General features: G+C 43.7%; 1 protein-coding gene across 2 annotated transcripts; it reads left to right on the top strand.

Moving 5' to 3' along the window:
- The first annotated feature begins 2,439 nt into the window (after nt 1–2,439).
- wdr41 (WD repeat domain 41) lies at nt 2,440–10,825 on the top strand. 2 transcript variants are annotated; one of them, XM_086054199.1, is made up of 14 exons: nt 2,440–2,629; nt 2,778–2,855; nt 3,277–3,392; nt 4,667–4,715; nt 4,984–5,103; nt 5,181–5,243; nt 6,105–6,216; nt 6,296–6,358; nt 7,089–7,190; nt 7,256–7,443; nt 7,586–7,707; nt 7,784–7,869; nt 8,228–8,361; nt 9,716–10,825. In XM_086054199.1, the coding sequence occupies exons 2-14, from the start codon at nt 2,808–2,810 to the stop codon at nt 9,854–9,856; spliced, it is 1,344 nt and encodes a 447-aa protein (XP_085910325.1). In that variant the 5' UTR covers nt 2,440–2,629; nt 2,778–2,807; the 3' UTR covers nt 9,857–10,825. The 2 variants fall into 2 exon arrangements, with proteins under 2 accessions (XP_085910325.1, XP_085910326.1); XM_086054200.1 differs by lacking the exon at nt 2,440–2,629 and having other exon boundaries at nt 2,718–2,984.
- Nucleotides 10,826–11,214: the final 389 nt, after the last annotated feature.

Raw genomic sequence — 11,214 nt, 5'->3', positions numbered from 1 at the left:
GCATTAAAGAGGAAGTCAACCCCCCCAAAACTATTTTCAATAATATGTTCTCTGAGCCTTCACTAGTGTAAACAAGGCATTCTGACTAATGTTGCGTTTGTGTTGTGGAATATGAGATAAGCGGCAAAATCCACCCATTTGTAGCTCTCTCAGGGGGCGGCCATTTTGTCATTTGCTGTCGACTGAAAATGACATGACAGTTGCTCGGGGCTCTGGGAACCACCAATCACTACTCACCGGTTTTCTGAAGCTGAGCCATAACTGGTCGTTATCTGAGACCCGAGCAACTGTCATGTCATTTTCAGTTGCCGGCAGGTATAGATAACTTCATATTTGCATTCTAGCATAGGCTTTCAAAATGGATCCTTCTCAAATTTTGTATATAAAAAATGTCTTTTTGCAGACTCCAGACTTGCTGTGACGAGAAAATACAATACAATATTTATATGGCGCATTTCATGACTGCTACAGCTGTTACAAAGCACTTTACATGAACAAAATAGCAATAACAGCAACAACAGAGACAGTGAAAGCAATAATGAAAACTACCTAATGTCAATTATTTTGCCCCCCCCCCAAAAAAAATATTTTCTAATATTTCTTGGGGGGAGGGGGTAATTATCTATGCTAACCACGTACAGTAACGGGCTGAACAATGAAATGCTCTTCCACAAAATGACTGAAATGACATAATTACCCTTTTTGTATACTTTTTGTGAATCATTTTGCTAAGTGGTGTGCCGTGATTTTATTCCGATGTGAAAGATGTGCCTTGGCTCAATAAAGGTTGAGAAACATTGCAATTAAGCGGCCTCCTTTATCAGCTTCCTTCTCTCCTCCTCATGTCTTCACTCCTTTGAAAACACTTTCTTTCCATCGGAGGTCCACCCTCTCCTCCTCCTTCTTCCCTCTTTCTTTTTTCCCGCCGCCCTTGAGCTTTTCTATTAGCCCCTGGAAGGCACCTCGCGAGCCCTGACAAGCGCGGCTGATCGGCACTAAATCAGGAATCAGCATCTGAGCCGCCATGAAGGTCACAGGGCCCACGCTGGCGTGTCATCTCAATCGACACAGCCGGCCGCTCGGCCGGCCGCGCGCCAGACGCACCCGGTGCGTGTGCGCGTGAGCTTGTGCTTGTTTTCTAAGAGAGAAAAATCACGGTGTTATGAGGGAAAAATAACGCAATTTTACAAGTAATAATCATAATTGGATATCATGATTTATCCACATAAAGAAATGACATTTTTCTTGAGTAACATCTTCTTCTCAGCTGGCATTTCACACATTCAGAGAAGGCGAAAATCATTCTCTTTTCTCATTGGCTCAGCCTTGACACGACATAGACCCAATCCCAAAGGCCACACTTGCACCCTTGTGTCCCCCGTTGCGCGTTTGTGTAGGGTGTCCCAATTGTCATGAGTGCTCCGTCGTCCCGCCACTTTTGCACCCTTGTTCCACCCTTGCCCAAAATAGCGGGTGATGAGAAAAATCTCTTTAAGTGTAAATATCCAATTATCACATCGTTTATTGTTTGTATATCTGTTCATTCATTTCAATCGCTGTTTTAAAGCAACACTGCGTCGTGTCGGTTTTTGTTGATTATGGCGGCGCCATGTGGACAAAAGAGGTAGTGTTTTGACAAAAATCAACCACATTTCCTTTGCGTGCCAGCGCGTAGTGTCGTGAAATCTTGAGCCGTCCTTATAGCGAAAGGAGGAAGTGAGTATGCCGTAAAGCAATTCAGGACATTTGTATTTTTTGTGTGCCAGGGTTGATCCCATCCTCCTCAAAGTTGCTTCGTGCCAGTAAAAACGATACAGACCCCCTCAGGTTGCCAGCCAATCGCAGGGCACACAGAGACAAAAAAACACCCGCACTCACAATCACACCTAGAGTGTCCAATCAACCTACCATGCATGTTTTTGTCATTTTCAGTCGACAAAAGTGACAAAATGGCCACCCCCTGGCATGGCTAAAAAGGGGGCATTTTGCTGCTTAACTCATATTCCACAAACGCAAAATTAATCACAATGCTGTCTTTCAACTAGTGGGCCTGCATAGAACATATTCTTGAAAGAATTATGTTTGGCTTGATTTCTACACTTCAATGAGGACCGTAGGGTGCACGTGTGTGTATTTGGATTGGGCAATAGAATGGTTTGTTTACTTGTGATGTCATCGGTGGTTTTGTCACCCTGATGTGGTGAAGAAATGTGTCAACTGAGTGGCACATACTGCCATCTACTGCATACTAGCAGAATGACTTTCGGTGCGTTCACGTAAAATTGCAATTTGAAAATTCACACTCTGAAATCCAAAATTTTCAACCATTTTCGTTACTGAAAAAAGAAATCCACAAAAGGAGTATTTACAGCGTTACGCTTTGTGAAAATTTCGAAAAGAGTCCCTTCACAGTAGGTGGACCAGTGCAACCATCAAAATCATGTCCACCACAGGCTTCCGTAATCAAGTCATAGGAACGTTTTGTCGTCGTTGTAGCTGGATCTTAAGTTCTCCTTTTAAAAGCTTTCTTCATACTAATGAACCGAATCGTATACCTGGATAAAATTTATGAGGCCAACTGCTGAACAAGCGTGTCACATTCACAACGGACACGTTACACCGATGACCGGTAAGCCGAAAGGCCCTGAACGCGGCACAGTGAGCTAGCATGTGATGTTCTGCTTTCGATAAACGTTCACTCAAAGCTATGTTTTAGGTCCATGGTTGTATTTATCCCACAAATGTGAGTATATCGCTTTCCATTTTCGTGTCCCCAGCTAACAACATTCGCTAAAAACGCAGCAGTCATGCTTCGGTGGATTTTTGGTGGTCGCGAATCTCAAAACTCCGTGGAGGTGAGCTGTTACGTGAACGTCACATACTCACCCAGTGAGGTAGTTGTAGTACAGCATTCCAAATTATTCGTAGTACCCGGACGTCACACGAACGCAACAGTACTGAATATTAATAGTGGATAACCAATGGTACGTGAACGTCACGTATGTATGTATGTATGTATGTATGTATGTATGTATGTATATATATGTATATATGTATATATGTATATGTATATATATATGTATATATGTATATATATGTATATATATATATATATGTATATATATATGTATATATATGTATATGTATATGTATGTATATATGTATATGTATTATGATGGGTTTTTTTTCAGTATCAAAGTAGTGAAGCTTGGAGTGAAATATTTGCACATTTTAAAAAATGATCTTGACTTAAAAAACAAATCCTTACATCTGCAGAAAAGTGGAGTTTTGTGCATCGGTGAGGAACAGCCCAAAAACTACTTCACTGAGCTGCAGGTATTGAAAGGACATTTTGACATTGTTCGATTTCTGGTGCAGATTGATGACTTCAGGTAAGGTCCAACCCCCGCCCCCACACAACCGCACGCACGCACACACGCACCCTCAACCGCTCCCCCCAATACACTCCATCCCCTACGCTGATTGACAGGAGAAACTCACTGCAGAGAAGTGGTAGAGCATGACAAGAACACCATCAGTAGTAGCAGCAGCAGCGTCATCGTCCTTGTGATTGCTTGCGCGCACACATTTTTATAACTCACACATAGCTCCATATGACACACTCACAACACACACACATACGTACGCAAAACCCAGACATTCACACACGTTATGCACACACATAACAAGCACATAACATTAGTCATTTGTGTACTAGATAGATGTATGTCCTGTATGTACGTGTGCATATATGTGCCCAGACACACACACAATGCACACACACAAGACAAACACAGGCTCTTGCATACACACACTTCTTAACTGCCATTACACACGACACAGAGACATTGACACACACACACACGCACACCTGCTTCCCTGTCTGCTATGCTTCAGGGACTCTGCATAAGTTGTCATATTGCGATTTATAACACGACCGAGTTTGTTTGATAGTGCGCTTGTGTGTGTGCGTGCGTGTGCGTGTGTGTTAGTGTGTAGATTGAGGAATGGGAAGGTGTTGGGGGGGCGTCTCTTCACGCTTCCCCTGTTGTCAGTCATTACCCAGAAAAAAATCCCTCCAAAGATTGCTTGTTTACGTGTTGTCGTGATCTCTTTTCATGTCGTCAATAAAAACAATTTTTTTTCCCCATGTTTTTTTTTTTGGTTCTGAAGGGCTTTGCTTTCATTTAATTGTCGATGCTTCTTACAATATGAAGCAGAGAAATCTTTGAGTAGCACTCGAGGATACAGCTTATAAGAGATCATTTCCAATCACATAGAAATGTGACTGCAGTGCTTCCCTCAGACTTATTGGTAAAACCGTGCAGCCCACGCTGGCGTTTCGTAACTTTCGTCAATAACGTGAACACGGCGCGGAGAAATCAAGATATTCCAATTAGTCGTGTTTAGCGAGCGGCAACGCAAGATGGCGGCCGCTGGCATCGCCTTGCCTTGTCTGGCAGAGCACGTTAGCTAGCTGTTTGCATGTAGCCCGCCTACTTTAGCGCATTGATTCTCAGCCAGTGTGCCGTGAGAGATCTTGAGTGTTACCCAGTGTCAATTATTTTCACATACATTTTTTGTTGTCAGTCATTATCCAGAAAAAAATCCTCCAAAGATAACTTTTATGTGTTTTTTTTTTTGTTTGTCTTTTGTGTTTTGCCAGATGCGCTTCGGCTGGGGATGATGGCCTGGTGTTGGTCTGGAACGTGGAGGTGAGCCAGTGACTGGAAAGTGAAAGTGAAAAGGGGATGGGGACGGAGCCCTGCCTGCCGCCAACAGCCAAAATCCGCCAGTCATTGATGCCCCCACTCAAAAGGGGTTTTAAGTGCAAATAGATGCCTCAAGATGGCAGCAAAGCACTTTTTTCTATTGGACAAAAGACTATGGCCTGACTAAATGAAGCTCCTCCCCACACTTCATGTAGTTCCTTGGCACTGCAATGGCATCAAATAGCAAAGTAAGACTGTGGTCCATTTTCAGACGGGCGAGCGCATGCAGGAGCTTCGGGCTCACTCCCAGCAGATCACCGCCATGGCCGTCTTGCGTTGCGGCGGCGGCGTCGTCCGCCTCATCACCGCCTCCTCGGACCGCAGCGTCAGCGTATCCTCGTCTTCCTAACTGGGGGGGGGGTCACAAAGAGTTTGTTTGTAAGTGTCCTTAACTTGAACCTTTGTCAGCTGTGGGACCCCGACACTGGCAACAGACTGCAGACCGTTCTGGATCTTCAGTCATCTGTCAAGGTAAATTCGGCGTCTTTAATCATTTCTGTCGTTTACGAGGATTGAAGTCAATATTTTGTGAATAAAAAATGGCAATGTGGCAACGCCACAACTTTTTTTTTTTTTTTCCACACGAACTTCTCCAGATCAATCAAACTATCGTCTGCAAACATTGCTCTCTTCTGCTGCGCCCGCGCCACATCGACACCTTTGATGCTGCCATTTTGCTTTATCCTCTGGCTTAACGGCTCCATAAAGATCGCAAACAGCAACCGAACAGCTTAACCGAACATCGCTGTCTACAACCTCTCTTGCGTTTAATGACGTTAGCCAAACTTCCATTCACCTCGAACCTTGTTATAGGATTAGGATATAAAGTCTGAATGGTCTTAATTCATCTTTCGTGAAAGTTAAACCTCTTCATTACTTACAAAAAAAAAAATCCAACCTCACAGGCATCAAATGCTTTTTCTGCATCCATCCCTAACATTAGCGCTTCCAATTTCTTGCCCTCAATATGTTTCATAAAGTTTGACAAATATTAGCATTTGCAATCTTACAAGAAAATTCTGTTTTGAAGCAAAAAAAAAAATCAACATTTAATGAGGAAACGGTTTCGTTACAAAACATTGTTATCATTATTATCATTATACAAAATAAGAAAACAGTCTAAGGGAAGTAAGATGGAATTTTACCAGAACAACGTTGGGGGGAAAAAAAAGGAGAATTTCATGAGGTAAAAAAAGTGGCAATCTTACAAGAAAAAAGTCATCATTTTACGACGCCAAAGTTGAAATCCGACTGTGGACAAAACATTTGGACGGTTTGATCTTGTCATGTGGTGATGTGGTGAACTTTGAGCATTTGTTGCGTGCGCGTCAGTGCATCCTGGTGCTGGAGCACGTGAGCGCGTGGATCTCGGGCGGCCAGGAATTGTGCGTGTGGAGCAAGGACTTCCGTCTGGAGTGTCTCAAAGAGCGCCACAGCGACACAGGCGAGCGTCCAAACGGCCTTTGCGGCCATTCCTGTTTGCGGCCCTTTTCGTCTTCTGAGTCTTTTGTGCCTTTTGACAGGAATCAGCTCGCTGATTGAGCTGCCCAAGAACTGCGTGGCCGCTGCCGTGGATAAGACCGTCGGTAATTGTTTCCACAAACTTCCTCCGTCGCTCGGTCCACTTTGTGCTCCGTGTCGCGAGCCAAAATTTGAGGTACAATGTACAGGCTACGTTCATGGAAGAAAATGGGGAGAAAAAATGAGCGGGCCATGAAAAAGAAATAGTGTTGAGGAAAGAGTAGTAGTCAACATTCGAAGAGAAAAAATACATTTTTACGTGGAAAAACATCAAGATTTTATGAGCTGGTTGGAATATTATGCAAAAGCAGTTGGAGAAACTGAAAACCTCAAATAGAAGTTGTAGTTTTAAGAGAACAAAAGTCTCAATCTCACTTTAGAATGTAAACATTTTGCAACAAAAATTTCACGAGAAAAAAAAGATTAAGTCAACAAAACAAAAGTTTACGGAGAACAGTTTTCCATATTACAAGAAAAAAGTCACAGTGTTCGGAGGAATTTTTCCAAATTTCCACTGGAAAAAAATGGAAACATTTTGTTGATTTAAAAGAAAAAAAAGTCAACATTTTCCAACACGCAATTGGTTTTTTTTTTTTTTTTACGAGAAGTCAGAATTTCCGAAAGAGGTAATGTAATGAGAAAAAAGTCCATGTTTTTATGAGGAAAATAGTCGACATTTTACCAGATGCAATGGAATTTTTTTTACAAGAAAATGTCCTACTTGTACGGACAAAAAGTCCGGAAGAAAAATGATGTTAAAATGTAATAACGGCAAAATGTCTTTGTTCCTGTCAGTCATCTACAAGTTGGTGGCGAGCGGCGACGCCCTCTCCATCGTGGAGGTCCGCTGCCTGGCGGACCACCAGGACCAAATTCGCGCCCTGGTCAACGTCAACGGTCAGTGGCTGAATGCCCCCGTGGCCCCTCTGTCACCCGAGCGCCCCAACGGTGTTTTGCCACAGGCGCCGCGTTCGCCAGCGGCTCCCACGCGGGCGAGCTGATCGTGTGGGACGCGCTGGACTGCAGCGTGCTGGCCTATCAGCACATCCTGTGGGAGGAGCCTCAGACCCACGCCACGCAGTCCAACATCCAAGCGGGCGGGCCCAAAACCAGTGAGATGTCCATTCAGCACCTCGCCTCCAACGGAAATGTCAGTCACGTTTCTGATGTGTGCGCGTGTGTGTGTATATGTATATATATATGTGTATGTATAGTAAAAGTGCAACTTTTTTTCTTGTAAAAATTCAGACTTTATTCTTTTGTTGATTTGCTCTTTGATGATTTGCTTTCAGCTGGTGGCGGCGGCGGTGGGCAGCGGCGTGTACGTGTTCAGCGTGGCGACCAAGATGGCCGTGGCGTACAGGAAGTGCGCCCACGACTCGGACGTCCTGCACATCGTGCTGCTCTCAGACAGGTCGGCTAGGCCAAAGTCGGTCACGCAAAAAAAAAAGCTTTTTGCTTTTGCGACTTTGCTGTCCTTTCGGTTTCAGCGAGCTGATGTCGTGCTCGGCGGACGGCAGCGTGAGGATGTGGGAGACACGAGAGCTGCCTTTAGCCGGAGAACCCGCCTCCCCAGGTCGCTCGCAACACTGCCACACTCATATTTACGAAAAATCACTAATTGGGTCGTGTAAAAATGCATCGTTTGGTCGTCAAATTATGACTGTATTCTCTTTAAAAAAAAACAAACCAAAAAAAGACTTTTTTTTCCCCTTGTCGCACGCTGCTTTCATCTTGTAAAATTCTCTTATTATTCTTGGAAAGTGACATCTTCAGTCTGGTGAAATGATGCCTTCATTGTTGTTGCAATATGTGCCCCCCCCCTAAAATTATGACTGTATTTTATTTTTGAAATATTCCACCTTATTTCCTGTAATGTTCCACATCTTTGCCCTAACTTTCAGTAATTTCCTGCAATGTAATCTATTACTCAGGCTTCTTCGGGATGTGGACCTTGGCTCGCTCCAGCAGGCAGGCGTGTCCTCCATCCAGGAAGAGCTCGGACGTGGCGCCCAGCAAGACGCTGGAGCTGACGGGCGACCTGATAGGACACTCGGGTGCAGTCCAGGTATGTCTGTCTTGGCGCGTACACATGAGCAAAGGTTGTTCGACCAACCAACTGAAAGTACATCTTACATTCCTAGCACTATTATTACAACTGTGAAAATGTCCTTTGTTTTCATCTTTGTCAATTAATTTCATGCATGAGCTTTGTGTTGGTTTGGGAATTGTTTACTTTACTTTAGGGCTGTGGATTAAAACATAGTTGTAGTTTTTTTTTTTTCATTTCCATCCCTTTACTCCAAAACCGGATATCAGTTTAAAACTGAAAGTGCGGAAAATGCACAATCGTGAATTGGTTATTATTCAGTTCCCGGTTTGGTCTCGAATATGTCAGGAAACAGGCCAAAATGTCGGTTGTTGCTTTCCAAAGTAAAAGCAGTGTTTGCAAAGGTCTTATTTTGAATAAAACACAAATATAACCAGTCTGCTTTCCCGGCGTACCGCAGGACTTGGAGAATATTAACTGTCAAGAAATTCACATGAAATTCTGAATTGATGATCAAAATAGTTGCTTGATTTACAATCAATTAGTTCTCGAGTAATCAGTTGATTCTTGCACCTCTACTTCATCACACATTGCTGTTGTGACCTTTTTTTAATCTTGAACTCAACAAATTGGCCCAAATATAAGACGGCCCTGATTATAAGACGACCCCCTCTTTTTCAAGACTCAAGTTTGAAAAAAGTTTTTTTGAACACCAAGTTAATTTTTATACAGAAAATAATTACACTACATCTGAAACAAATGATTGTAACAATATATTTGAGAGAAAAAGCATCTGGGGACGGCCATTTTGTCTTTTGTGTCGACTGAAAAGTTTCTCAGGTAACAACCAATCACGGCCGACCTGTTTTCTGAATCTGAGCCGTGATTGGTCGTTGTGAGCAGTTGTTCTGTCATTTTCAGTCGACAGAAGACAAAATGGCCGTCCCCAGAGATAGCTCAAAACAAGTGCATTTTGCTGCTTAACTTGTATTCCACAAACACAAAATGAATCCGAATGCCGTGTTTCAACTAGTGGGCCCGCTGGGAACATATTCTTGAAAAAAAGATTTTTGCGTTGACTTCCACCTTAACCCCAATATTGACTGCATGTAAACGTAGTCACTATGGTTCTGGGGACCTCGTCATCGGTCGCGTACGTCGTAACTTCCTGTATAAACAAAGCTGAAACTACTGTAACACTAAGGCTAAGCGTTTTTGAAAAAGTCAAAGGTAACTTACGCGAATGAAAAGTAACTGAATTTAAAAAACCAAAGTCCAAAGGAAATGAAAGCTAACAGTGAAGAAGACTAGTGTTGACGCTTAGATCGTACGTTCATCGTCGTGTCTTTGCTTGGCCTTGTCGCTCGCTCAGATGTTCGTGGCCTTGCCGGAGAACGGCCTGCTGACGTGCTCGGCCGACCACCAGCTCATCCTTTGGAAGAACGGCGCGAAGCAGTCGCGCCTCCGCAGCCTGGCGCTTTTCCGCAAACTGGAGGAGAAGGGCGGACTGTGAAAGACGGGCCCCGGACTTTTCCTTTTTTTAACGCCCCCCCCAACGGCTGCCTTAATCAAAGATCTTCGCTTCAAATGTTGCAACCGGACAGGAAGGAAGCTGGAATGTCGCACAGTTAAACCCCCAGCATGTCACAGCTTTTCAAGCCATTGTACTTGAACGTGTTTTTAGCTGGACATTTGACTAAAAATTGAGCATCCGTTATCCGTCATCCTTCAGCAGCGAGGGTACCCTTCCGTCGTCAGTCGTTCGTCTTTTTTGGGGTGGATTGTACAATCCTATAGACCAGTCCGCCTCTGATTTTAATCGAGCCAATCGAACCGACATTTGAACAGAAAGGGTGACTCACAGTGACTCTTAGCAAGCCTGTTCACATCCTGGTCCCTCACTCCAATCCGTCCCCCAAACAACAATAACTCACTCTTGTTCCTCGCCGCGAAAAATAGACTAAAGACGGACTACAGACCAAAGACGGATTAAATACATGGGCTTCCGACTGACTATATTTGAAAATTGTCCCATCATTTGTCAACCGTCAGCAAAGACGGGCGTCCGTCATAGACGGCCGGTCCATCACGTAGACGGAGTGCCCAGCTCTGGTGCATTTTAGAGTTCATTTCAAGTCTGCGGAGCAGGCGAGACTGGAGGTGGCGAGGACAAAGCGGAGCCTCAGAGGGGATCGAGCTTTTTCTGTTGCCGCTCCTTCCCTGTATTTTAGGCAACCCCCTCCGTGTCCGCTTTTAAAAGTCGTTACACATTTCTGCTGTCTATTGGATACTGTGTGTTAGTATCATTCATTTGTGTTTTCATTTACAGCTTTCACTTTGCTGTCTTTGTTGTTGAATTATTGTTATTTTATGTTACATGTAAAGTGCTTTGTTACAGCTGTTGTGAAATGTGCCATATACGGTAAGTAAAGTTGCATTGTATTGGAAAAAAATGAACATTAAAAAAAAAAGTCACCCTCTACTTCGTGGAAATTCACTTATTTCAGGGGTGCATTTGGGGGAGGGCTTGCAACGTGTCACCTGAGAAAAGTGAGGAACACTGTCCTGTTTACCGGTAATTGTATTTTGCCATTTGTGTCAGTTCGAGAAACCTCAACCGGGAGTGGCAAATAAACGGCTTAAAGCAAACGCGCTTTGCATCTTATTTGAAAAACTCTGTGAGTCAGTTTCGTCCCCTCAAAGTAATGTTTATACCAGAGATGGGCACTTGACCCTAGTTTGCCGGTTTGCCATAGATGATGGCACATCCGGTGCAAAATGCAAAAGAATAAATTCAGATGGCATTGTTTGCTTTAATCCGACTTTGATCGATCAGATGCAACCTTAGCTAAATGCGCTCTGCCATCCAGT

The sequence above is a fragment of the Filicampus tigris genome, chromosome 15 (assembly GCF_054856515.1).
Source record: "Filicampus tigris isolate MCC_2025a chromosome 15, RoL_Ftig_1.0, whole genome shotgun sequence".
NCBI classification, from domain to species: domain Eukaryota; kingdom Metazoa; phylum Chordata; class Actinopteri; order Syngnathiformes; family Syngnathidae; genus Filicampus; species Filicampus tigris.
The sequence above is the reverse complement of the archived record's forward strand: the minus strand, read 5'-3'. Positions and strand labels throughout refer to the sequence as shown.

Coding starts and splice junctions, on each gene's coding strand:
- wdr41 (XM_086054199.1), top strand. CDS start 2,808: ATGCTTCGGTGGATTTTTGGTGGTCGCGAATCTCAAAACTCCGTGGAG. Junction 2,856..3,276: donor AATCTCAAAACTCCGTGGAG/GTGAGCTGTTAC, acceptor TTACATCTGCAG/AAAAGTGGAGTTTTGTGCAT. Junction 6,217..6,295: donor AGAGCGCCACAGCGACACAG/GCGAGCGTCCAA, acceptor GCCTTTTGACAG/GAATCAGCTCGCTGATTGAG.